This window comes from Tenrec ecaudatus, chromosome 1 (assembly GCF_050624435.1).
Source record: "Tenrec ecaudatus isolate mTenEca1 chromosome 1, mTenEca1.hap1, whole genome shotgun sequence".
Classification (NCBI taxonomy): domain Eukaryota; kingdom Metazoa; phylum Chordata; class Mammalia; order Afrosoricida; family Tenrecidae; genus Tenrec; species Tenrec ecaudatus.
Window position 1 is genome coordinate 37263858 of NC_134530.1, and position 26192 is coordinate 37290049.

General features: G+C 47.7%; 1 protein-coding gene across 2 annotated transcripts in view; it reads left to right on the forward strand.

Moving 5' to 3' along the window:
- PRDM2 (PR/SET domain 2) overlaps positions 1-25146 on the forward strand; it is a 159271-nt gene extending 134125 nt beyond the window's left edge. For both annotated transcript variants that reach the window (XM_075550930.1, XM_075550933.1), the window contains 2 exons: positions 13888-14031; positions 23458-25146. In XM_075550930.1, the coding sequence (XP_075407045.1) occupies positions 13888-14008 (121 nt within the window). In that variant the 3' untranslated portion in view covers positions 14009-14031; positions 23458-25146. The remainder of the gene's footprint in view (positions 1-13887; positions 14032-23457) is intronic.
- The last annotated feature ends 1046 nt before the right edge of the window (positions 25147-26192 follow it).

A 26192-nucleotide genomic window follows, 5' to 3' on the forward strand; every position in this document is an offset into this window, starting at 1 on the left:
TAGTGGGACCAGCCACATTGTCTTCTCTGTGGATTGGCTGCTCTGAGCGGGAATATGGTCCTCAAGGCTTGGTGGGCCAGGATGTGCTCCCCTCTCTTACTCCCCCTTCATTTGTTCCTGTGTGCTCTGATCAGACACGTCCCTCTCCCTGAGCTGCAGCTTCAGTGATGTCCTGTGAAATAAATTTTTCTGAGGGGAGGGCCAGGTGTCCACGTAGTTGGGATTTCTAAGGGACATGCTAGCTGTTCTTCATTCTCCGGTAGTCTGTGGTATATTTAATTTTCTCCACCAGCACTGTCACCCAAAGGCATCATTTATCTCCAGTTTTCCCTGTTCATTGTCCAGAATTGCACACACATGAGGCTCTGGAAGACTGAGCTCTCTACTCCTGGAAACAGTTTCCGGTCTTGGAAACGCACAGGGGCTCACTATGAGTCAGCATGGACTGCGTGGCAGTTGGTGCGAGGCTATTGAACATACTGTGGCTTTGGGCAGGTGCACTCTAGTCTTTAAAGTGACATATTTGCTCTTGTGACACTTCCCAGAAGTGTTTTACAGAACACTTTGCCAATGCCATGCATCCTTTGGTGTTTTGACCACTCTCCCTTCTGGATTCAAGTAAAAGGAAATCTTTGACAAGTTCAATATCTTTTCCTGTTTATCGTGATACTGTCTATTGGTCCAGTTGTGAGGATTTTTGCTTTCTTTATGTTGAGGTGTGATCTTTATTGAAGGCCGTAAGTGCTTCAAATTCTCTTATCTTTCAGCAAGCCGTATTGTATCGGCTGCGTTTCCCAGGTGGTCCTTGAGTCTTCCTGCAATCCTGATGCTGGTTCTCCTTCATCTACTGCGTATGTTTGTTTAGCATCCAGGTTGAATACGGATGGTAGGAGAAACAACCCTGATGTACACATTTTCTGATTTTAATCCACTAAGTATCACCTTGTACTATTTAAATAACTGCCTTTTGGTCCATGTACAGGTTCTGCGTGGACACAACCACAGATTCTGCAATTCCTGTCTTGAAATATTATTCAGAAAAATTTTATGACCCAAACAGTTGAATACCTTTGCATACTCAGTAAAACACAAGTGAAGCGGGCGTCGTTAGGTGCCTTGGGTTGATTCTCATTCATAGCCACCTGTGTCCAGCATCTTGAAATACAGCCCGGTCCCATGCCATCCTCAAAACTGTCCTCATGGTTGAGCTCGTCTTTCTAGTCACTGTGTCAGTCCATCTGTGAAGGCTCTTCCTCTTGATTCCTCTCTTTTACCCAACGAGATGTCTTTTTCCAGAGACTGGCCTCTCGACAATGTGTCCAAAGTCTCCCATCCTTGCCACTAAGGAGTGTTCTTTTTTTTTTTTTTTTAGAGTTCTTTATTATTATTATTATTAAATCATTTTATTGGGGGCTCGTACAATGCTTACCACAATCCATACATCCATGCATTGTGTCAAGGACATTTGCACATTTTTTGCCACCATCATTCTCAAAACATCTGCTTTCCACTTGAGCCCCTGGCATCAGCTCCTCATTTTCCCCTCCCTTCCTGTTTCCCCCTCCCTCATGACCCTTGATAATTTACAAGTCATTATTATTTCGTCATATCTTACACTGTCCAGCGTCTCCCTTCACCCACTTTTCTGTTGACTCACCTCCAGAGAGGAGGTTATATGTAGATCCTTGTAATCGGTTCCCCTTTCTACCCCATCTTCCCTCTACGCTCCCAGTATTGCCACTTTCACCACTGGTCCTGAAGGGATCATCTGTCCTGGATTCCCTGTGTTTCCAGTTCCTATCTGTACCAGTGTACATCCTCCAGTCCAGCTGAATTTGTAAGGTAGAATTGGGATCATGATAGTTGAGGAGAGGAAGCATTTAAGAATTAGAAGAAGGTTGTAGGTTTCATCATTGGTATATTGCTCCCCTGACTGGCTCGTCCCCTCCCCAAAGCCCTTCTGTAAGGGGATGTCCAGTTGCCCACAAATGGCCTTTGGGTCCCCACTCTGCACTCCCCCTCATCCACAATGATGTGCTTTTTGTTCCTTGATGCCTGCTACCTGATCACTTCGACACCTTGTGATCACACAAGCTGGTGTGCTTCTTCCATGTGAACTTTGATGCTTCTGTGCTTGATAGCTGCGTGTGTATCTTCAAGCCTTTAAGACTCCAGACACCATATCTTTTAATAGCTGGGTGCCTTCAGCTTTCTTCACCACATCTGCTTATGCACCCATTTGTTTTCAGCAATCATGTCAGGAAGGTGAGTGTCATGGAATGGCAGTTTAATAGAACAAAGTATTCTTGCATTGAGGGAGTACTTTAGTGGAGGCCCAATGTCCATCGGTACCTTAGTACTAAACCTATAAATATATGCTCATAGATTTGTTTCCTCATAATAATAAATAAATATATTTACACATGTGCATGCCTGCATTTATACCTCTATACATGTCCTTTACCTCCTAGTTCTTTCCTCTATTTCCTTTTACTTTCCTCTTGTCCCACTATTGTGCTCAGCCTTCATTTGGGTTTCAACATTCCCTCCCGGGTACATTACCCTTGCGCAAGGCCAACCAGGCCTCCTACACCCTCCTCACCACCAATTTTGGATCACTTGTTGTTCCCCTGTCCCTGAATTTGTTAACACCACTTCCTGCCTCCCTCCCTCCTCAACCTTGTCCCCCCAAACAATCAGCCCCATTGTTTTCTCCTCCAGATTGTTTATTTAGGTATGCTTCCTCCTTGATTTGCTCCGTTTGGGGGGTTCAGACTGTGCTGCCTCCCCACCATGTGACCCCAGAAGTGTCCCCTGTTGCAGTCTGCTCCAGTAAGGGGACAGCATGATATGTGCTGTGTCATTTGCCCAGTCTCCTCTGTGTCCCATTAGCTCCTAGCAGGGACGTCATCCTCTGAGCATCCTGTGCCAGCGTGGGGCCCAGTCTGACTCTCTTTCTCTTCCTCCCTCCTGGCCTGCCTCCATGCGGGTGTGGCATGCTTGGCCCTCTCCCCAACCTGCTCTCCGCCACACCCACTTCCAGGGAGGGGGTAAGTCTGGCTCTGGCTGGGGCCAGCCCTCTAGCTCTCTCTCTTCATGCATCCTTCCATGTGACCATGCTGCCCTCGTGGTCTGGTGCTTCTTGGAAGGGTCTGCGTGCCCCTTCCAGGTTCTGTGGAGACAAGACCAGTGTGCTCTCCTTGGGTGGATTAGTGCCCTGCTCCCTCCGTTATCATTTCACTTTCAACCCCCCCTCCCCATTTTTCTCCCTCCCCCCTCCATCCTTTTCCCATTACTGTGTTGGACCAACACGTACCTCCTTGTTGGTCCAACCTCCTCCCACTTTAAGGAGTGTCCTGGTGGTACTTCTTTTGGGGACAGGTTTGTTTGTTCGTTTGGCAGTCCAGAGGATTTTCAATATTCTTCACAATAGCCATCATTCAAATGCATCAGCTCTTCTTTGATCTTCCTTATTTAATGCCCAACTTTCAGATGTATATGAGCCGATTGAAAAATTAAAAACATGGCTTGGGACCACTAAGGTGCACCTTAGTCCCAACATCCTTACTTTTCAACACTTTAAAGGTAGTCTGTGTAGCAGAGTGACCCAATGCAGTGTCTCCTTTGATCTCTTGCCTGCTGCTGCCGTGAACATTGATTGTGGATCCAAGGAAGATGAAAACCTCAACATCAATCTTTTCTCCATTTATCAGGGTGTTACCCACTGGTCCAGTTGTGAGGCGTTTGATCTTCTTCACATTGAGTTGTAATCCATGACAAGTCAGAAGACAAGGTCATGCCTGCCACAATACAGCCTTGAATTTATTTCACTTACATTTAGAGAACATCTCAAGAACTTTCTTGAAGCATTGCACGTTAGTAACCAAAGATCCTATGAATTGTCAGAAGACATTAAAGATGTCATACATGAAGAAAGCAAAAGGTCTTTAGAAACACAAGAAAGAAAAGACCAACATAGATAACAGAAGAGACTCTAAAACTTGCATTTGAATGTACAGTAGTCAAAGCGATGGAAGAAATGAAGAAGAGCTGAACAGAAGATTTTAAAAGGCAGTTGGAGAAGATAAAGTATTATAATATTAAAATATGAAATGCAGAACACTGCATTTTTAAGCTGTAAGAACTGAAAAAATATCAAGCTGTGAACTACAGTACAGAATGACCCTATGTATGCGATACTGACTGATTCAGGAAGCATCAAAGAAGATGGAATGAATGCCTTAAAAATATTGGTTGATGTACAACTACTTCAGGAGATAGCACAACTTACGAACCAATGATATTTAGGAAGAAATCCAAGCTGCACTGCAGACATTGGCAAAAAACAAGGCTCCAGGAATTGACCAATTAATTGGGATGTTTCAATAAATGCATGCACTGCTGGAGCACTCACTGGTTGATGCCAAGAAATATGAAAGGCAATTACCTGGCCAATCAACTGGAAGAGAGCCATCTTCTAACGCAGTGCTTCTCAACCTCCCTAATGCCGCAACCCTTTAATACAGTTACCCATGTGGTGGTGACCCCCCAACCATAAAGTCATTTTTGTTGCTACTTAATAACTGTAGTTTTGCTATTATGAATCAGGTGACCCCTGTGAAAAAGTCATTCAACCCCCAAAGGGGTCGCGATCCACAGGTTGAGAACCACTGTTCCAAAGATAGTCAAGCCAGCAGAATGGGGACATTATCAAACAATATCATTAATATTACATGTAAATAAAATTGTGTAACATTCAGTAGTAATTGCATTAGTACATGACTAGGGAGCTACTAGAACTGTAAGCCAGATTGGAAAGAGTAGGTGGAAGGAGGGGTGTCATTGTAGATGATGAGTTTTGGCTCAAAGTAGAGAAAGCCAAAATGATGTTTGTCTGTGTTTGATGACCACAAAGGCATCACCTCTGTGGGGATCACAACAAACTGCAGGTGATATTGAGAGAAATGAGAACTCCAGAACACTGAATTGTGCTTCTGTGCGACTTGCCTCGAAGTCAAGAAGCAGTCCTTGGAACAGAATGATGGCTTCGAGTCAGGACAGATGTGCATCAGGGTTGTATCTTCTCATCAAAGTCGTTCAGTCTGTATGTTGAGCAGATCATCAGAGAAGCTGAGCTACATGACGCCAACATAAAGACAGAAGCCCTCAGGACCGGACCGATAAGCATCACCACGAGAGACAGAAAACGTTGATGTTGTCACAGATTTCCATTTACTTGGATCCACAACCAGTGCTTACTGGAAGCGGCAGCTGAGAACTCAAATGACATGTTGCGTGGGACAAATGAAGCTGTGGCGAGAGTCCTCTTTACTGGGCATTTGAAGACAAAGGCGTGCCTTACCAAAAACCTTAGTATTTTCAATCAACTCAGAAACATGGGCAACTGGACAACCAGTAAGGGGCCTCAGAGAAGAACGGTTTCCTGTCACGTGTGGTGTTGGTGAGGAGTACTGCATGTGGTGTTGGGGAGTACAGGCAGAAGAGAGGGAGGCTGACGAGACTGGTATGCTTTGAATGTGCTCTAAGGCCCAGCACCTGGAGAAGGGCATCGTGCTTGGTAAATCAGAGGGTCACGAAGAAGAAGACCCTCAATGAAAGGGATTGCAGAGTGACTATGATAATGGGCTCAACCATGACAGCAGTTGTGAGGCTGGTGGACTGGGCACTGTTGTGTATCGGATCACCGTGAGCTGGAAATGGCTCATCACCACCTAGCAATCTAAACAGCTCCAGTGCTATCTGCCCCCGGGACCACTGGGAGGTCACGTAAAGCACTTGAATGACGTGGCTCCTACTTGCTCAATAAAGAAACATTCCTACATAGTTTCCCTTGCTTGACATCCTCATTCCATAGATGAGGTAATTCTGGCTTAAAGCGGTGGAAGCCGCCTCCTGAGGCCAGGCAGCATGTTGGAAGGGTGCTGAGACCGACACTCAGGGCTCCTGTGCTCCTGCCAGTCCTTTGCTTCGGCAAGTCTTTGGATCAGATGCCTTTCCTGGGGACCTCATTGCAGTGGGGGAGCCTCCTAGGAGCAGGGGGAACTTTCCACTTGGGTCATGTGTTCCCAGGTTTGGATTCCAACCTTTCCTGGAAGGGGCCAGTGACTGAGCCAGCAGGTAGGCATGCTTCCTGCAGCTCCAATGGCGGCCACACCCTGGGAATGTCAATTCATCTCAGGGCTGTTTCTGTTTGGTGACAGCTGTCACACCCTGGCCAAGGTGCCCTGCCCCGCTCTGAGGATTGCTGTTGGGAGCTCTGGGAGGGAGAGGCTGAGGGGGCTGGGGGGCAGGTAGGGCCCAGGAGCCCTGGAGAGCACTGCTGTTCTTGGTGCGGACTCATAGTGACCCCGCACCAAGGGATGAAAGACCGTCTAGCCCCGCGCCAGCCTCGCCTGACTTCTTGTGTTTGAGCCCAGTGCTGCAGCCACGGAGTCAGTCCATCATGTTGGATCTTTGCTGCCCTGCTACTTCACCCAGCATGTTAGCCTTCTTTCTCTAGGGACTGATCTCTCCTGATAGCACGTCCAGTATAGGTGAGACCAAGTTCTGTAATTCTTGCTTCAAAGGAACGTTCTGGCTGTACTTCTTCAAAGACCGATGTGTTTGTTCGTTTAGCCGTCCATGGTACTTTCAACATCCTTTGCCTGTACCATAATTCAATGCACCGACTCTTCTTCGGCCTTCCTTATGCAGTGTCCACTACGAGGTGACTGAAAATGCCATGGTTGGGTCAGGTGCCTTAGTCCTCAAGGTGATATCGTGCTTTTCAACCCTTGAGGGAAGTCCTGTGCCGCAGATTGACCCGGTGCGATGCGTCCGTCATTTGATCTCTTGACTGCTGCTTCCATGAGCAGCGATTGTGGATCCAAGCAAGATGAACTGGTTCACAACTGCAATCTTTGCTCCATTTTTCATGATGTCACCTATTGGTCCAGTTGTGAGGATTTGGGTTTTCTCGACACTGAGTTGTCATTCATGTGGAGGTAGGGCTGCAGTCTTGATCTTCATCAGCAAATGCTTCAAATCCTCCTCACTTTCAGCAAGTAAGGCTGTGTTATCTGCATTCCACAGGCTCTTCATCAGCCTTCTGCTGATCCTGGTGTCCAGTGTGTCCTTTGAAGGGCACTAGTCCTTCAGAATGGAGCCCTGGGGGCACATGCTGGACTGCTAAGGTCAGCAGTTCAAAACTACCAGCTGCTCTGCAGAAGATGAAGCTTTCTACTCCTGCAAAGAGTTACAGTCTCATAAACCCACAGGGCAGTTTGACCCTGTCCAATAAGATCGCTATGAGTCAGAATCTATGTGATGGCAGTAAGTCCTTCAATATTGGGCAGTTGCTTGCCCCCGTGTCCCCTCTGCTCCCTTGGGCATCAGGGTTGCCAGTTTTCTGGACTCCCTCTGTCTGGACCTCTTGAACTCACTACCTACATGCATTTGTCTTTGTCTTGCCATCAGATCTGCTGTCACCATGGTGACCAGCAAGGTCTCAGATGCTAAGGGTTCTTGTGTGACCCACTAGTAGCATTGGACACTGTTAATCATCTTCCTCAAAATACTTTCCACCTCTGGCCCCAGGACCCCAGCCTCTCCAGGACTTCTCCATCACCAGTTTCTGCCATCCAGGTGTCAGCTTATCCCCGCCTCCTTCCACTCCGTGGGTGACCTCATCCAGTCCCATGCCTTCAATGCCCTCTAGGTGCTGGCAGATCCAAAATAATACGTTCCCTAAGGCTGGTTTCCTTTCAGCTGCCTACTTGATATCTCCCTTAATGACTAATAATCAGTTGAAATCTAATATTTCCCAAGCCCAGCCCTTCTCTCCACAAAGCCACCCTTTCCTGCTGGCTCTCCATCTCAGGAAATCAAAACTGGCCGCCCAGCAGCTCAGATGAGACACTCTGCCATCAATCTTCTTCAGCAAATCCTCAGCAGCCCTTCCAAGTCAGTGGTTCTCAACCTGTGGGTCGTGACCCCTTTGGAGGTGGGGGGTGTCAAATGACCCTTTCACGGGGGTCACCCAATTCATAACAGTAGCAAAAATTATACTTATGAAGTAGCAGCAAAAATAATTTTGTGGTTTGGGGGTCAGCACAACATCCTCATGAAAGGATCGCGGTATGAGGAAGGTTGAGAACCGCTGCTCTAAGTAGATCTGGATTCTAACGACTTCACACAACCCCATAGCGTCCGTGGTCCAATCCACCCTCAGACGGTGGAGGCCCGTCTAGCTGGTCTCCTGGTCCTCTTGTCGGGCTACATTCTGCCCTCTGCCGCCTTAGGCTCCTCTTGCCCCTCTGATCGCAAGGGAAGGGTCACCCTAAGACATGCCGTTCCCACCCAAGGCCAGGGATCTAAATGGGTTGATCTCTCCCCTTCTTCAGCTCTTTGCTCACATGGCATTGTTTCTGCGGGCTCTTTCCTCTCCATTTAGTGGTCCCCTCCCGCCACCCCCTAAGTGACCTTATCCAGTCCCATGCCTTAAATGCCACCTGGCTGTTGGTGAATCCCCAAGGCAGTCTTCGCCTTCATCCTGAGATCTCGCCTCTGCACAAATCACTGTGGCTTGGCATGCATGTTTGTTTACCTCTAGTAGCATGTGAACCCCAGAAGGCTGGACCTGGGCTGAGCAATAACTGCTTCTCAGTGGGGCTGGGAGGAAGAGGCTCTCAGGAAAGCAGGGGTGGGCCAGGCTGTGGGGGGCGGGCATTTAGGTCCTGCTTCCCCAGATGGTAGGAAATGATGAGAGTCATCACACCAATCCTGTTTCCTCATCTGTGCGCAGCTGTGGTATCATCCATCCAAGATGCCCAACGACCCAACCGTGTAGACCGGCGTCTCCAAACCCATGAGACCGGGACACTGGTGGTTCAAAGCCACGGGAGAAAGGTGTGGCTCTCTGCTCCTGCAAAGAGTGTTGTGTGCCCTCAAGTTCATTCTGATTCGTGGTGGCCCCATCGGGCTGAATGGAACGGTTTCCTGGGCTAGAATCTTAATGGGAGCAGAAAGCTCCATCTTTTATACTGTTGAGTTGCCGGCCTCTCCGTTATCTGCTGAGTGCTTAACCACCGCACTGCCAGCTCCTGCTATAAAGCCGAAAGCCTTGGAAAGCCAATGGGGCCATGCTACTCCTACGCTGTCTTCGGGGCTTTCCTGAATTAGAGCTTACTCACTGGAATGAGTTTGTTATTTTAGAAATCACACGGCTCATCCCCTCCAACTCCATCAGGACTCATAGTGACTGGCCCAAAAGGGCATGCTCCTTAGGATTTACAAGACTGTAAATCTTTGTAGGAGTTCTCTTTCCCTCATCGTTGCCTTCCATCCTTCAAGTTTTGCTCAAGTGGCCCGTCCTCAATGAAGGTCCCCTAACCATTCGATTTAAAACTGCAGTGAAACGCCACTGAAACCCCCAATCTCTAACCCACTTGACTTCATTGACCTTATCACTGCCAAGAGACTGAGAACACAGCCTCCCTCCCCAGGGACTCCTTACACACAGTAATTGCTCCCTGTGAGTTTATCGAATGAGTGGTGGGTCCACTGTGTGCCAGGTCCCTTGCCATGGTGGCTTTGAAGAAGAAAACCTACGGAATTACTCTGTAGCATTGCTGGCCTCCGGGTCGGCAGCGGAGCACTCCGCCATGGCATTGCCAGTTCCTTCGGTAAAGAGCAGTCTCGGAAACCCTACGTGGCCACGCCCCTTGGTCTCGTGGGCTTGATCCGAATCGGAACTGGCTCAGTGGAATGAGTTTGCTATTTGGGGGCTTAGTGGGTTGCTCATGGAAGTGTAAGGTCAGCAGTTTGAAACCAGCAGCCACTCTGAAGGGAAAAAACAGTTTTCTGCTCCTACAAAGATTTACAGTCTCGTTGTCCTAAAGGGTCACTATAAGTCGGGATCTACTCGATGGCAGTGAGTTTGAGTTTTTGGACGCCAGACGGTCAGCGAACATGAGGAAGACCCTCAACCATATGGCACGGACACAGTGAGGGCAACTGAGGGGCACACAGGAGCGAACGGCACATCCTTCTGTTGAGCATCAGGTCACCATGAGTGAGAACCACCGAGATGGCACCTAGCAATAGCAACACGAAGTCAGGTGCGAACTGTTCAAGGTCGAGACCTCTGCATGTTGCATCCTCCAAAGCAGGGCACCTGGCACAGAGTGGGCACACTGTTCATTCAATAAGTACTCAGCGAACACCTGTTGAGTGCAAGGGATCCCTGGGGCTCAAACAGTTACATTCTGGACTGCTAGCTGGGAAGATGGCTGCTGGAACCCACCGAGAGGCACCCCAGAAGAGAACCTGGCAACGGGCTCCCACAAGGTCACCACCTTCCACTCTGCACACAGGGCACCACCCTGACCCAGAACCAGCTAGATGGGTCAACTACCACTGTGAGCCAGGCAACAGTCTAGAGGCCAAGAAGGCGCCAGTGACCAAACAGCCTCCAATCCTGGCCCTCCTTTGGCTTACTAGAGGCAGCCACCACAGGAGCAGCCAGGTCACCTTCGGAGTGCGTCGGCAGGGAGAAAGAAGTACAGTGGTGCCACTGGGGTAGAGATGGGGAGTTTCCGTGGAAGGTACTTGTGATTTTACATCGAGTGCTTAGGGGACAGTCGTTGAGCAGGGGAGCCGCGGAGAGGCAAAGATTGGTCCTACAAAGATATACAGCCCTGGAATTCCCAGGGAGCATATCCATTAGGGTCACTGTGAGTCCAAATGGAGTTGCAGGGCTGAACCATGTGATTTCCTGATGGAAGCATGTTCCAACAGAGGGAACAGCATGTGTAAAGTCCCTGATGTAGGAACACTACGTGTGGAAATGGGAGAAGGAGTGACCCCTCAATCTACCTCGTCTTTCCGCTCTTGCCTTTTCATTTTGCTGCTTCTAATTCACCAGGGCCGTGGATGCCAGTCATCTACACTTCTCCATCTGAACTGTGTGTAGAACCCGAGCAGTCAGTTGCCGTTGAGTTGACACATGGTGACCCCGTATGTGTTGGAGTAGAACTGCGCATCATAAAGTTTCCCATGACTGGTTTTTAGCAAGTAGATTTTGAGGCTTTGCTTCTGAGGTACTTTGAGTTGGACTTGAACCTCTGAACTTCTAGTTGGCAGCCGAGCACACATTAACTGTTTGTATCAGCCAAGGGCTCTTGAATTGGGTGTGAAGTAGGAGAGTGTGTACTGAGTATAGGGCCAGGAAAGTTGGGTTTCCTGTCACGCCATACTCCTGAAGGACAGTTTGCAGGTCTGTGCTCATATGCTGTGCAGGGCAGGGACACGACGCAGTCCCTGCCCTCCAGGAGACCCTCCTTTGCTGGCACAGGTGGGCTCTAAGAACTGGCCTGTGTAGGACAGAACAAAAGGTTGACTGGTCCTTACCATCACCATGACTAGGAGGTCTACTAGGCAGTTGGTTCTAGGAACCTGGAGCCCTGTGCAAGGATTGGGGCCAATAATCAGGCCAAAATGTGGGCGCACGGAAGCTCCGCTTGATGTTTCATCTTTGATGGCAGGTCAAGGCCTGGGCTCTTCTGTGCTTGCTACACATCCCCACGTTGTTGCAACCGACACGTGTCTTATTGTTATTATCTGACCCCGCGCTCCACTCTCTCCAGTCTTGTGCCATCCCCGTGACCAGGTGTGGATCAGACGACTGTGTCCGTAGGGATTTACGGGACTGATTTTCTGAAATAGATTGCCTTCATCTGGAAGCCCGAGCAGCACTCAGCTTCACGGAGAGACAGGCGCTGGCTGCTCAGGGGTCGCCCGGCTGGGAAACCAGCCTGGATCTGCCCCCCGGCCCCTGTTAGAGAGCTAATTATGCAAAAGACAACCCAGCTCTGAGCACAGTGTGAGCGCCTACGTGGCACTGTTACCCAACATTCATAAGCTTTCCTTGGGCTAAGTGAGAGATGGAGCAATGGGTGCCACAAAGCCTCGGACCTGGGGGTCTTCTAGCTACTGAGGGAGGCAGGTACCTACTCAGTGAGGGTGACCCCGTGCCTTACATGCTGGGATGAGGAAGGGCTAGGTGAAAGCAGAGCCCACAGGAGGGACTTCTATCCCAGGACTTCAAGAAGGAAGGCTTCCTGAAGGAGGTGGTAGGTAGGTCTTTCACCATTTTAAGAGAATGGTTGCACCACTCGATGCCTGTCATCAGCGTCACTAAATTGTACACGTAGAACTTGTTGAGTTGGTTGGTGTCTGTCTGCTATATATATTCCAACAACCACAAATAAAATTCAACAAGCTTAAAAAAACTATTTTGGAAAAAAAATCTGAATGAAGAGGCTGTAATGGGAAGCAGACTCAGACCGTATTAAAGGGCCTGGGTTCACACCCTTCTTGGGGGCTCTCCTTGTGTCTCCCCTAGGAGATAACTGACATGGAAGGGTTTGGTCTTGTTGGACCTGCAGTGTGGGCATGAATGTGGGAATGGATTTGTCCTCCTTCTCCCCCACGGGAGAGTAGATGGAACCACAGAGACCTCCCAGACCCATCCCTGCTCCACATCTCCCTTACTAGCTCTTAGAAGTGGTTTTATTGTGGCAATGTGTGTGTGTGTGTGTGTGTGTGTGTGTGTGGTTTCACCAAGTGGTTTCCATGGGTTTCACATGGAAATTCCATGCTCTTTTGATTGTATTTTTCTGTGAACTTTTGAAAGCTGCTTGATATATGCAACAAAACCTTTGCCAATTGAATGCACAGTCCCGCAGCCTTGGTCACGGTCATCATGTTGTGCAGCCACGGCCATTATCTCATTCTGAATGCATCCACCGTGCACAGTAGCTCTGTGCCGCCTAAGCCGAGCCCTCCCCTGCCCCTTGCTCTCACTTCTGTAACCACCAACACATCCTGACCTCTCTACATTTGCCTATTTCATGTAAGTGGAATCACACAATCCTTGTGCTTCTGAGCCTGACTTGCATCACTCAGCATGTTCTCAAGATTTGCCTGTGTAGAAGCATGCACTGAGACGTTCCATCGCTTTATGGCTGAGTAGCAATGGCCCATTGTATGGATGGACCACATTGGCTTCTTGTTCACCTGTTAATGGGCTCTTGATAGACTCTGAAGAGGTGGGCACTCTAGATGGGGCTAGAGGGGAGGACACTGCCTGGGGAGGCGGGTGGAAAATAGGACCAGGGAGTGAGCGAGCTGCTGTGTCACCCACAATACGTTCTGAGCTCCCCCTCCTGGCCTGGGGTCATCAGGAGGCTCTGTTCCTCTTGTGGTGTTGCAAGGTGCTGAGCAGATGGACATTACCTCTGTGCTTCTGTCAACACCTCAAGGGCAGGGTGAGGGGAGAGCCTGGACAAGCACACATTGGCTGTTCAAGCTTGGAGTCTGTGTTAGTCTGGGTAGACTAGACAGACAAATCCAGAGACACTCGTATGTGTGTAAGAAAGAGTTTTATATCCAAGAGTAATGGTACATTAAGAAAACATCCCAGCCCAGTCCAGATCCAAGTCCATAAGTCCGGTATTACCCCATATGTCAATACTAGTCCATAAATTTCTGTTTAGACTCACGCAGCCATGCAATGATGCTGAATGCAGGAAGATTGCAGGCCAGTGTGTGGAAAGTCTCCACATGGTTCCTTCAGCTCCAGGGCTCTAGCGTAGCTCCATGTGTCTTGTCCACAGGAATGTCTTGTGGGGAGTAAATGTGTGTTCTCCTTAGTGCCTCCAAATGAGGTCCTCATGCTGTGACCTGATTGACAAGCTAAAGTCCACCCCTTCACTCTTAAGTTTCACATTGATAATGGATTATATAACTACCACACACTCCATTGGCTAACAGGAGGTGCTGGTTTATGTCCTGGTGATGACATGCCTTGTTTTTCTCCCTGCACAGCTACAGCCTCCGCCTGGCTTCCCGTTACCCGCCCCCAGTGGTCCCGTACCTCACAAGACAATGTAGGAAGGTCAAGGACCCGGATGCAGCCCAGTTCCAAGAGCCCTACTTCAAAGAATAGGTGCTTCACTTACTCCTGGACAGGTATGAGGCAAGATGGAGTGGCTCTGGTACTTTCTAGATCAGTGGTTCTCAACCTTCCTAGTGCCACGACCCTCTAATACAGTTCCTCATTTTGTGGTGACCCTCAACCATAAAATTATTTTTGTTGCTACTTCATCACTGTAATTTTACTAGTTATTAATCAGGCAACCCCTGTGAAAGGGTCATTCAACCCCCAAAGGGGTTGCGACCCAAATGTTGAGAACCACTGTTCTAGATGGTTCTGGGGGAAAGGCGGGCTGGATCAGTGTCTTTGGAGTGGGTGGGAAGGAAGAGGGGTGAGAAGGTTTACTCATCACGTCTAAGGACTGCTAGTGGGACAGGCATGGCACTGGGACCACTTCATGGGGCAGGGTGGGAGCGGTGGTCCCACATAAAGAGCCGTTGAATGTGGGCTCACCTCAAGCTGTGACTGACTGGCTGTGGGACCTCATGTAGGTTGTTTAGTCTCTTGTGCTACCTTGGCAGAGTCACTAGGCATCAGCACTCAGTGGTACCTGACAGTAAGTCAGAGGAGCTACTGCAGGGGATGGTTATAAGAGCTAGAAATATTCATGTGTGCCAAACACTTAAATAGTACTCAGCACTAGGTAAATATTAGCTATAATTATCAAAATAACTATAATCATAATACTCAGGACTCACATGAGACCACTAGAGACTTTGAGAGCATAAAAGATATGGACGCCCTATGGTGCAGTTGGCTTCTCTGTGGTAGATTGTGTGTGGCTTTGATGCAAATCTATGTCACTGATATTTCAAACACCAGCAGGTATCAAACAACATCCAAACAAGTATCAAACAAGACCCAAAGTCAACATATTTCAGTAGAGCTTCCAGAATAAAAACGGACAAGAAATAAGGAATAGCTCTCCACTTCAGAGGAATTAGCCACTGACAACCTTATGGATAGCTTCAAAACATTGTTAGATACTGAAAAAAATCATGAACAGAAGCAGAACATTGTCAGAGATAGTGCCAGAAGATGAGCGCCTCAGGTCGGAAGGCAATCAAAATATGACTGAGAAGAGCTGTCTTCTCAAAGTACAGTTGACCATGATGACATAGATGGAGAAAGCCTTTGGGAGTAAAGTCATTTGCTGATGGGGCATGACTCAAAACGAGAAGAAACAGCTGCAAACATCAATTAATAACTAGAGCTTAGAAGGTACAAAGCATGAATATAGGAAAATTGGAAGAGCTCAAAAATGAAATGAAATGTATAAAGATCAATATTATTCAAGGCATTAGTGAGTACAATGGACTGGTATTGGACATTCTGAGTCAGAAAAAAATCATATAGTTTACTATGCTGGGAATGACAGATTCAAGAAGATTGATATTTCATTCATCATCAAAAACTTTTCAAGATCTATCTTGAAGTTCAATGCTGTTTGTGATAGGATACTTATCTCCATTAAAATATATCCAGTCAATAAACTGTTATTTAATTTATGCACCAACCACTAAAGTTAGTGATGCTGAAATTGAAGAATTCTACCAGTATTTTATCTAAAATTGATTAAACATGCAATCAAGAGGCACTGATAATTATTGTAATTGTAATTATTGGCAATTGTAATTATAATTGTAATTACAAGAGGCACTGTAATTATTGGCAATTGTAAAGTTGCGGGGGAGGGGAAGAAAAACAGTAGTTGGAAAATATGGACTTGGTGACAAAGTTGGAGATTGCATGATATGATTTTACAAGACCAATGACTTCTTAGCAAATTCCTGAAATGAGCAATACAAATGGAAATTATATCTGTGGATTTCTCCAGATAGACTACTGAGAAACCAAACTGACAACATATTGATGGAAAAGGTCAATATCAGCAGGTAAAACCAGGCCAGGGGCTGACTGTGGAACAGACCACCAATTTCTCCTATGTACGGTCAGGGTAAGGATGAAGAAAATTAAAGTAGGTCCACTAGATCCAAAGTTTGACCTTGAGTAGTCTAACCCATCTGAATTTTCAGAACATCTCAAAATAAATTTGACACTTTGAACACTAATGACAGAAGGCCTGATGAGCTGTGGAGGACATTAAGAATAACATACATAGAGAAAGCAAAAGGTCAGGCAAGAAAGAAAAGATCAAAGCGGATGTTAGAAGAAACTCTGAAACTTGCTCTGATTCACAGAGTAGATAAGGCTGACTGAAGAAAGTAAGTCAAAGAGATGAATAAAAGATTTCAAAGGGCAGTTTGAGAAGACAAAGTAAAATATTATAATGGAATATGCAAAAACCTAGAGTTAGAAATCCAAAGAGGAAGAACACACTCAGCATATCTAAATCTGAAAGAACTCAAGAAAAAACTCAAGCCTCTAATTGACAGATTCTCTGGGCAAAATATTGAATGATGCAGGAAGCATCAAAAGAAGATGGGAAATAAATACACCGTCATGAAACCAAAAAGAACATTCAGCCACTTCAAGGGCTAGCACACGATCGAGTTCCAGTAGTCCTTCTGAAGGAAGAACTTCAAGCTGCACCGAAACCAACAGCCCGAGACAAGGCTCCAGGAACTGATGGAATCGAAATGCTTCAACAAGCTGAAAAGCACTGCAAGCACTCCCTCGTCTGCCGGGACATTTGGAAGAAAGCTGCTCGGCCAACTGATTGGAAGAGATCCATATTTATTTGTACCCACTCCAAAGAAAGGTGACCAAGCAGCACGCGCAAGTTAGAGAGCAACATCATGGATAACACATGCAAGTAAAATTCTACTGAAGATCCCCCAACAACGGTTGCAGCCGTACACTGACAGAGACCTGACAGAGGTTCAGGCTGGATTCAGAAGAGGATGTGGAATAGAGGATGTCATTTGTGATGTCAGATGGATGTTGCCTGAAAGCAGAGAATGCCAGAAAGATGTTGAGTTGTGTTTCGTTGACTATGCCAAAGCACCCGGCAGTGTGGATCATCACAAACTGTGGAAAACCTTGAGCAGAGTGGGAATTCCAGAACACTGCATTGTGCTCGTGTGGAACTTGGACATGATTTAAGAGGCAGTTGTGAACAGAACAAGGGAATTTTGCATGGTTTAAAATAAGGGAAGGTGTGTGTCGGGGTTCAATCCTTTGATGATGCTTAATCAATTTCTGTGCTGAGCAAATAATTACTCTCTGGATATCATCCGAGAAGTAGGACTCTATGAAGAAGAATGTAGTATCAGAATTGGAGGGAAGTTTATTAACAACCTGCGATATGCAGGTGACACACCCTTGGCTGCTAACCTTAAGTTGGGTTGTTTTTTTTTAATTCCTACAAAAGACCCCAAACTAAACAAACAAAATAAAATTCACTGCCATCAAGTTGATGCTGATTCACAGCAACGCTACAGGACACGAGAGAACTGCCGTGTGCGTTTCTGAGACTGTCGCTCGTTGTGGGAGTGGAAAGTTCTGGTTTTCTTCCTTGGAGTACCTGGGGGTTTCTAACTGCTGACCTTGCAGTAAGCCGCCCAGGGATTCACTACGATGCTACCAAGACTCCATAAGCCTGGCCGAAGCCATGATATGTCCATGATCTGTTCAATGCCTTATGGGCATGAGAAAGCTTGAAGTGAATAAGGAAAAAACGGGGAAGAATGGATGCCTTTGAATTATGGTGTCAGTGAGGAATTTTAAAGGTACCTCAGGCTTTCTGAAGAACCACAACATCTGCCTTGAGAGTGGCAAAGCGCTCCTTGGAGGTAAGAATGGCGAACCTTTATTTCACGAACTTTGGACATGCTGTCATGAGGCACCAGTCCCCGGAAGAGGATGTCGTGCTCAGGAAAAGAGATGGGCAGCAAGAAAAGAGAAAGCCCCTCAGTGAGATGGCTTGGCCGGGGGACTGCAGTCACGGCTCACACGGACCGGGCAGGGCTCTGCTGTCTGTAGCACCACTAGGAGTCGCTATGGAGTCGGCACTGACTTGATAGCACCTAACAACAGCCACAACAGCCCCACTGTTAAAAGATCATGGGGCCATAATTAATGGTTAAGTACCTAGCTGCTAACCAAAAGGCTGGTGGTTCAAACCTACCTACTGCGCCCAGGGGGAAAGACCTGGCTGTCTGCTCCCTTGAGGACCACAGCCAGAAACCCTATGGGCCAGTTCTGCTCAGTCTTACTGGATCACGGTGAATTGGAGTGGGCTCCACAGCTCCCAACCACGACATTTCCACAATGCATTTGAAAATCATACTAATCTATAAACTATAAAGGGTAGATCTGTGTTGGACCTGAAAAGATTTTCTGTCAATTTCTTCCTTTAATTTTACGTTTGTCAAGCTTTCTTCATCCAAGTTCACCTGGGAGCAGGGGCACGAGGAAAACCCTGGGCTTGTACCCCTTTTTTTCTCCTTATTTTCAGCCATAAGAGCGCCACTAAACAGGCCTCTGGCTGCGTCTGCCGCGAACAGCTTCTGTTTGCAGACCCACAGTGAGTGTTCCTAACTCTACTGTTTAATCTCGGAGTGCCTGAAGCGGGTGCCTTAACATCCCACTTAGCGCATTTCCATTCGTTAAATCCATAGTTACAACTAGCGCCTGCTACTTCCGTCATTTGAAACGACTGTATAAAGCACATCTTCTTCTTCAAAAACAAAACAAAAACAAACAAACACATCTTCTTCGTCCTGCTTAGCAGGGTCCAGACTGACTTTATTCTTTAACTGCGGTAACAAAGGAGTCTAGCCCGGCAGAGGTGAGTAGGCTCCAGCCCACCTGGTTCAGGGAAGGGGCCTGGGATGCAGCCGGGCGAGCTGCAGAGCTGGCAGGCGGGCACGGAGCCCCAGAGGCTCTCAGAACAGACTGCTCACATGACGCCTGTGAATGCAATACAACTATTGACAGGTCCGATGCGTGACCTGGACATCCGCGAATTGTTAAAAACAAACTTATTGGAAAAGAAAAATCCAAACGAAAGAAAGGGCTGGTGCCTCAAGTTCCCCAACCCCTCCCCGCCTTGGGCTCTGGAGATCTGCTTCTTACAGACAACCTCGGGGGCCTGGTCATAGTGTCCTTGAGCAAGGGAGCTCCATGCAGAGCTGATGAAGTGGGGAAATCAGAAAAAAGCAAGCTGCTGTGTCGAAAGAACAGCGTGATCCCTTTTATAAAACACATTTCAGTGCTATATGCTGCTCCCAGTTACATGTCTATGCAATAAAAATATTAAATATGAAAAAAATTACAGCCAAAAATAAGCCCATGAAGCAGTTTTGTTCTGTCAGGTTACTGTGAGTCTAAAATTGACTCCAGGGCACCTCACCACCACCGCCGCCTCCACCATCACCACCGCCACCGCCGCCATCACCACGCTGTGGACAGTGACCTTCATGAAGCATCAACACTCTGAACTGCGAATCCCAGAGAACAACATTGACATGACATTGAGAGAGCCGAGAGCTGACGGGCCCTAGGGGAGAACCATGCCCACCTCCCGTTGTACAGATGAAAGCATTGAGACCAGGAGAGGAGAGGGCTGGCTGGGGTCTTCCGGAGCACGGAAGCAGCACCGCGTGAGCCCCGCTTCCAGACTCCAAGGCTGTGCGTGTCCGGGACCCCCTCTGAGGTGGACTCCCAGACCTGCTTCTTCTCCGGTCCCTCTGGTAATTCCATTTCCTGGACTCGGAGGACGGTTCAGAAGAAGTCCAGAGCTTCCGAGTCATTTTTAGGTATCAACAGGTACTGCCCAACATGAGATACCGCCTCAGACACACTAGGAAGACTGCCATAGACACAAAGCAAACCCAGAAATAACAAATTTTGGCAAGAGTGTGGAGAAATCAGAACCCAAATCCATCGATGTGAGAATGAAAAGGGTACGGCTACTGTTGCAGTCTTTAGGCCATTCTTTACAAAGTTACCTCCAGAGCCGCCATCGCCTCGGGAGGCATTCCTAGGTATGGCCCCCAAAGAACTGGAAGCAGGGACTCAGTTGCCTGTGTACCAATGCCCACCAGTAACCCAAAGGTGGAAACAACCAAAGTGTCCATCAACAGATGTTCCGAGAAACACAACGTGGTCCGTAGAGACAATGAAATAGCATTCAGCCAGGCTGCAACCTCAAGCTCAGATACCTGCTACCACATGGATGCACCTGGAAGACACGTTAAGTAAACAAGGTCAGACACAACAGGACAAATATGGTATAGTTCAACTTAAGAAATAGCTGCTGTTAGGTGCCATCAAACACTGAACCTGACCTCCCAGGGATTTGCTCAATGTGAGCGTGTACATGTGTGTACCAGAAGACGTATACAAAAATATCAGGTGCATGTTGCATGTACACACCCAATGGCCTATGTTTCTACTCAGTGGAAATGCATACACATGTGTGCTTTGCTGTCTTCTAGACACATACAGGGATGTTTTTAGCGGCACTTCTCACAATGGCCGCAAAGGGGGATCAATGGGTAAATGAGGGCCTCATCCTCCCATAGAAAGCTAGTCAGCAATGAGATTGGAAGAATCCCAACCACATGTTCGAAATGGATAGATATCACAGGTATAAGATCAAGTGGAGCAAGCCAGACACAAAAGGATAAACACCGACAATTGACGTTTAGGAGCCCTCGTGGCACAAGGGCTAAGGCCCCGACCTGCTAAAGGTTGGTGGCTCAACACCATGAGCTTGCTCTGTGGGGGGAAGATGGCGCCGTCTGTTCTCCAAAGACCTATGGTCTTGGAAACCCGCTGAGGCAGTTCCACTCTGTCCCACAGGGTGCTTATGAGTCACCATTGCCTTGATAGCAGTGGGTAATCTCTATTGAAAATATGAAAAGTAACTCACTGGTGATTGAGGTGAGGGTACTAATTATCCTTAGGGGTGAAGTGTTTTCATCAAGGAGATGGCTTTACAGAAAGGAATTGGTTGTTTCACAGTTTTAAAGGTTAGAAGTCCAAATTCAGGGAATGAGCTCTAGGGGTGGGACCTCCCTTGTTGGTTGCCCCAGGAATTCCTTGGCATCCCTGAGCACCCTTCTTGCTGCTGTGTGTGTGTCTCTATCTGCTCTGTTCTTTTTGTAACTCAGAGGTGATGAGGTTTAGGACCCACCCACTCCAGTAAGTGCCTATTAGCATAACAAGAGAAACTCCTTCTTTCCAAACAGGATCATACCCACAGGTACAAAGACTTCAGCTTCTAGTTTTAGGGACAAGCTTAAATCCTCAGTAAGGGGCTGGTTAGTGATACTCTTGAAAGAGAACAAGGGAGAGGAGTGGCTAATGAGAGGTCGATAATGTTTTGTTTCTCCTTTTTTGCCGCCCCCCCCCCCCCCGTGTGCTTTATTGTACAGATGGATCATATATGGAATACCCACAGACATGTATATATTTGTGTCTATAGATCCACATATATATGCACACACATATACTTACATACGTATGACAATACACATAAACTCAAAACTCATTGCCATTGAGTTGATGCTGACTCATAGTGACCCTCTGGGACAGGCTAGAACTGCCCCTGTGGGTTTCTGAAACTATAACCCTTTAAAAAAATCATTTTATTGGGGGCTCATACAACTCTTATCACAATCCCTATATCCATCCATTGTGTCAAGCACATTTGTACATTTGTTGCCATAAATATTCTCAAAACATTTGCTTTCTACTTGAGCCCTTGGTATCAGCTCCTCATTTGTTTCCCCTCCCTCCTCGCTCCTCCCTCCCTCACGAACCATTGATAATTTATAAATTATTATTATTTTATCATATCTTACACTGTTCGGCATCTCCCTTCACCCGCTTTTCTGTTGTCCATCCCCCAGGGTGGTTATATGTAGATCCTTGTAATGGGCTTCCCCTTTCCACCCTCCCCTCCCTGTTCTGTTTCTTTTTTAATAGTTTTATTGGCATATGATTAACATATCATTCAATCATATTAAGGTTGTGCAATCATCACCCCAATCAATTTGAGAGCATTTTCTTTTGTTCTCATTATTACATTTTCCCCAACTTCTCCTGCCGTGCCCCTCAAAACCAAAACCCAAACTCACTGCCATCAAGTCGACGTCAACTCACGGTGACTCTATAGGACAAGGTAGAACTGCCCTTTGAGTTTCTGAGACTCTAACTCTTCATGGGAGTAGAAAGTCCTGCCTTTCTCCTGTGGAGAAGCTGGTGGTTCAGAACTGCTGACCTTGCAGTTAGCAGTCCAGTTTGTAACCACTGCACCACCCGGCCATGCCCCTAGATAATTATTAATCCAGTTTCAATCGCTATAGAGTTATCGATCCTGGATCTCATACAGAAAAGGATACAAACACCAATAGGAAGCAAACAAGGAAACAAAAATCCAACAAGAAGAAAACAAAACAGAAAAACCTCAATCGAATAGAAGGCAGAAAAGATGAAATGCAGAAACCACTTTTAAATGGGTCAAAGGGCGTTACGTCATTTATGTGATGTCATCCTTTTATTCGAATGAAGACAGGAGGGGAGGGAGCACTAGAACTGATGGTTATGATGGACATACTACTCTTTGCAAAAGCGACTTCACTATGGGAGTGTGAATTTTGTATCAAAACTACTGGAAAGAGAAAAAAAAGTCGTTCCATTTTATCGTAACTCAGTATTTTGTTTCTCAGTTTATGTCCTGATTCAGGTTACATAGGTGTGTTCTCTGAGAATGTGTCAAGCTATGTTATACATCACATTCAGAAAAACACTGTTAGTACATGTTCACAGTGAACCCACCTGGGTAACTGGCACAACCATCAACAATCAGAACACGAACGGCCACTCGCCAGCCACTGCCATCCTCTGTCCCCTTTCCACATGTGGCACACTTCAACCTGCACCGGTGGTGCTGTTGGGTAAGCTTTGGGCCGCTACCTGAACACGTGGTGATTCTAAAGCCCCGGCTGCTCTGATAGAGACAGCTGAGGCTATCTGTAACCATGGAGATTGATAGCCTCAAGAACCCTATGAGTTAGGATCAACTCAATGGCAGGGGCATTAGGTATGGAAGGTTTTTTGGGGGGTAGTTGATGGTTTTCTTCAATAAGCAATTTCGTTAGGAATGGCTTCAAGCGAAGCAAGGCGCCAGCGGTCACAGCAGACTTTGAATGCGTGGATGCTTGGATCTGTTTGGAAGCAGTAACACCCGAGTGCTTCTTAGAAGGGAGAATGGCAAGACTTCACCACGCTTACTTTGGCCCAATGGCTGGGGATGGCAAAGTGGCGGGTCCGGAGAGAGAGGGAGACCTTCCATGAGCTAGATTGGCCCAATGGCTGTCACAGTGGGCTCGGACATCCCCACCACTGGGAGGACGGCCCAGGACCGGGCAGTGTTCTGTCCTGTGTTCACAGGCTGATCATGAGGTGGAGCTGACTCTGTAGCAGCTAACATGATTACTATTATTATTACTACATGATTATTCTTTATCTTTTCTTTTTCTTCTCAGTAACTGAAGTGACCCGGAACCAGTGCAGCCAAAGGGACAGGCGGTCTGCCCCCACAGAGGCCCTCACACCACTTTAGTGTGAGCCTGCGCAAGCAAGGGAGGAAGAGTGTGTGTGTGTGCTCCTTACAGAGGGGTCTTGAGCCCCAGGGGGGCATCCCAAGCAGCCGATCCCAGGCTGCCCTTTGGGGTGTTGCTGGGGTGCAGCCCCGCCTTCCTGTTGCAGTGAGGCCTCTCCTTCTATGCAATTAAGAGCCCCCTGACCCTGCATTTCGCCCCTCCCACTGGACTTTGCCGTTGCGGGCATTTGGGTCTGGCTCAGGGCTCTACTTCAGCCCTATCCAAGGAGGGCCTTCAGGAGAAGCCACGTTCCCCTTCAAGACCACCCCCAACCTACCTGTGCACCTCTCTGGGAATCGATTGCGTGCAGATGAGCTAGAACCTTTCCAGAACATTCCCTGGGGCCGTAGCTCTTGAGAAACATTTACCTTGGCCTCAGCAAACACAGGGGCTGGCTCTTGAGTCCTTTCCAGATTTGAAATGCTAGTCAGTCCGTTGGCCTAGTCTCTGCACAGGACCTCCAGGCAGGTGCCCAGGAGAGAGAAACCTGGCCTGCTCCTCTCTGGGCAGGGCAGGGCTGGCTGGCGCATGGGGTGGGGGGGGAGGGGGTGCGGGGGAAAAAAGGAGATCTCCCGTACATTCTATGCCACACTTGGTGGGATCACCAACACTTTTAACAGCCCAGCAGCTCCAACAAGCACCAGGGGAGCGAAGAGCAAGCGGGCCATGGAAAGGAAAGCTGGGGATTCAGAAGCACAGTAGGACGGACATAGATTTCTGGAGCCTGTGAGCCACCTGCCAGGGAACCACAGTGGCCAGCTGCTGTCACTGGCCGGGTCTCAGGGAAACGGGAGAGCCAAGTGCGACCTGGCACCCAGCCCAGTGAGGTAGTTGGGTTCTGTGCCTTTGGGGCAGAGCCTGGACAAGCCTGTTTGAAGCCCCATCGGTGCTGTTGCCTCCGCTTCTGTTTCAGTAGAGATCTACCAAACCCCAGTGCGAGGGAGCTCTGAGGAGGAGGACTCGTCCTGCAGCAAAGGGCTACCATGGGTGAGGTTGCGACGCTGTACATATGTACATAGGTACTTTGAAAAGCACGTATTTATGATCCCGACTGTAAATGCCCCATTTTTAAGGTTTTCTAAAGTGTGCTAGCTAATGAAGCAATTGACTGGCTGCAGTCGGAACCTCTTGTGGGTCTTCTGCGACCCTCCCATGAGCAGAAAAATGCCTATCATGGGCCCAAGCCATGGTTCACCTGTTTCCCACCCAGCTAGAAAAAAAGCCAGCTGTCAATAGTTTCCAGTTTTCACAAACTGGAAACCTTGTGCCCAGTCCTCAGATGACACTCACCAAGCATGAGAAGTGGCCGTCCTCACCCCGACACCGTTTTGTCCGGGACATGCCAGCACTCCTGAACGGTCCCTTCCTCTCCGTCTGAGGGGTGCAGAGCACTCTCAGCAGGGCGGAAAGCCCTCCCACCCAAGCCTCAAAAGTCCCCTCCAGCCAATGGTGAATTCCAGGACCTGTTGCCCCGAGCTTGGAGGATGCTCATTTTTGCATGTGCAAATGTGCTGGTCACCCTTCAACACCCTCAACCGGGCATGGGGGGTGGGGTGGGGGGAGGGGTCATTTGGAAAGAGTGGTCAGTGGTGGTCTTCGAGCGTGGACCATGGAGGACAGTCTTGTACCTTCCATGCAGAGAACATGAACAATAAAGTGTGAAGAGCGCTTGTACGAAAACAGCCTGGCCGTGATCATTGTGGTGTCGGGGCTGGATTTCTTCTGTGTGCGCATGTCTGCCCCTGGGATGGAAGTGTGGTGGGTGTACTGGAGAGCACCCTCCCAGCCATGGGACAAACCAGAGCAGACAGGAAGCTCCCTGTAGGAAGGGTCAACCTGGTGGGTGGGGGGCTGCCCAGCGTTCCTACTCAGTTCACTCTCCAGCCCACCAGCTACTGTGTCTTCTTAGAGTCCCCCAGAAACTCAAGTCAAACTCAAGACTAGAGAGACCTCCCGGGCTTACAATCAGACTTTTTTCTTTCAGTGGGATTTAATTCACATACTAGGCAGTATCCATTTAAATGTAGAAAGCAATGGTTCGTAGTATATGCACAGAGTTATGCAGTTACCACACAATCAATTTAGAACATTCATTGTCCCCAATAAAATCTCATACCGTTAGTCATCCCCCTCCCCACTTCCCCTACCCCCAGCCTTCCCTGCACCTGTTGTCGTTTTTGTGTGTTAAGTCAATCATTGACGCATAGACACCCTATGTGACAGAGTGGAACTGCCCCTTAGTGTTTCATAGGCTGTAATCTATGGAAAATTAAAGAAGGTAGATGAAATACACAGACTCACTGTACAGAAAAGATTTAGTCAATGTTCAATAGCATAAGACAGTAGAAAGAGTTGAGGGTATTGAAGGAAGAAATAGAAGCTGCACTGAAGGTATTGGTAGAAAACAAGGCTTCAGGAACTGACCAACTGAAATGTTATGTGAATGAAAATACAATGCTGTAAACACATTTATGCCAACACATTTGGAAGGTGGCTACTGGATAACTATTGGAAGAGATCCATACACATGCCTATTCTGAATAAAAGTGAGCCAACAGAATGAGAAAATGATCACACAAAATCGTTTATCTCAGAAGCAGGTAAAGTTATGATAAAAA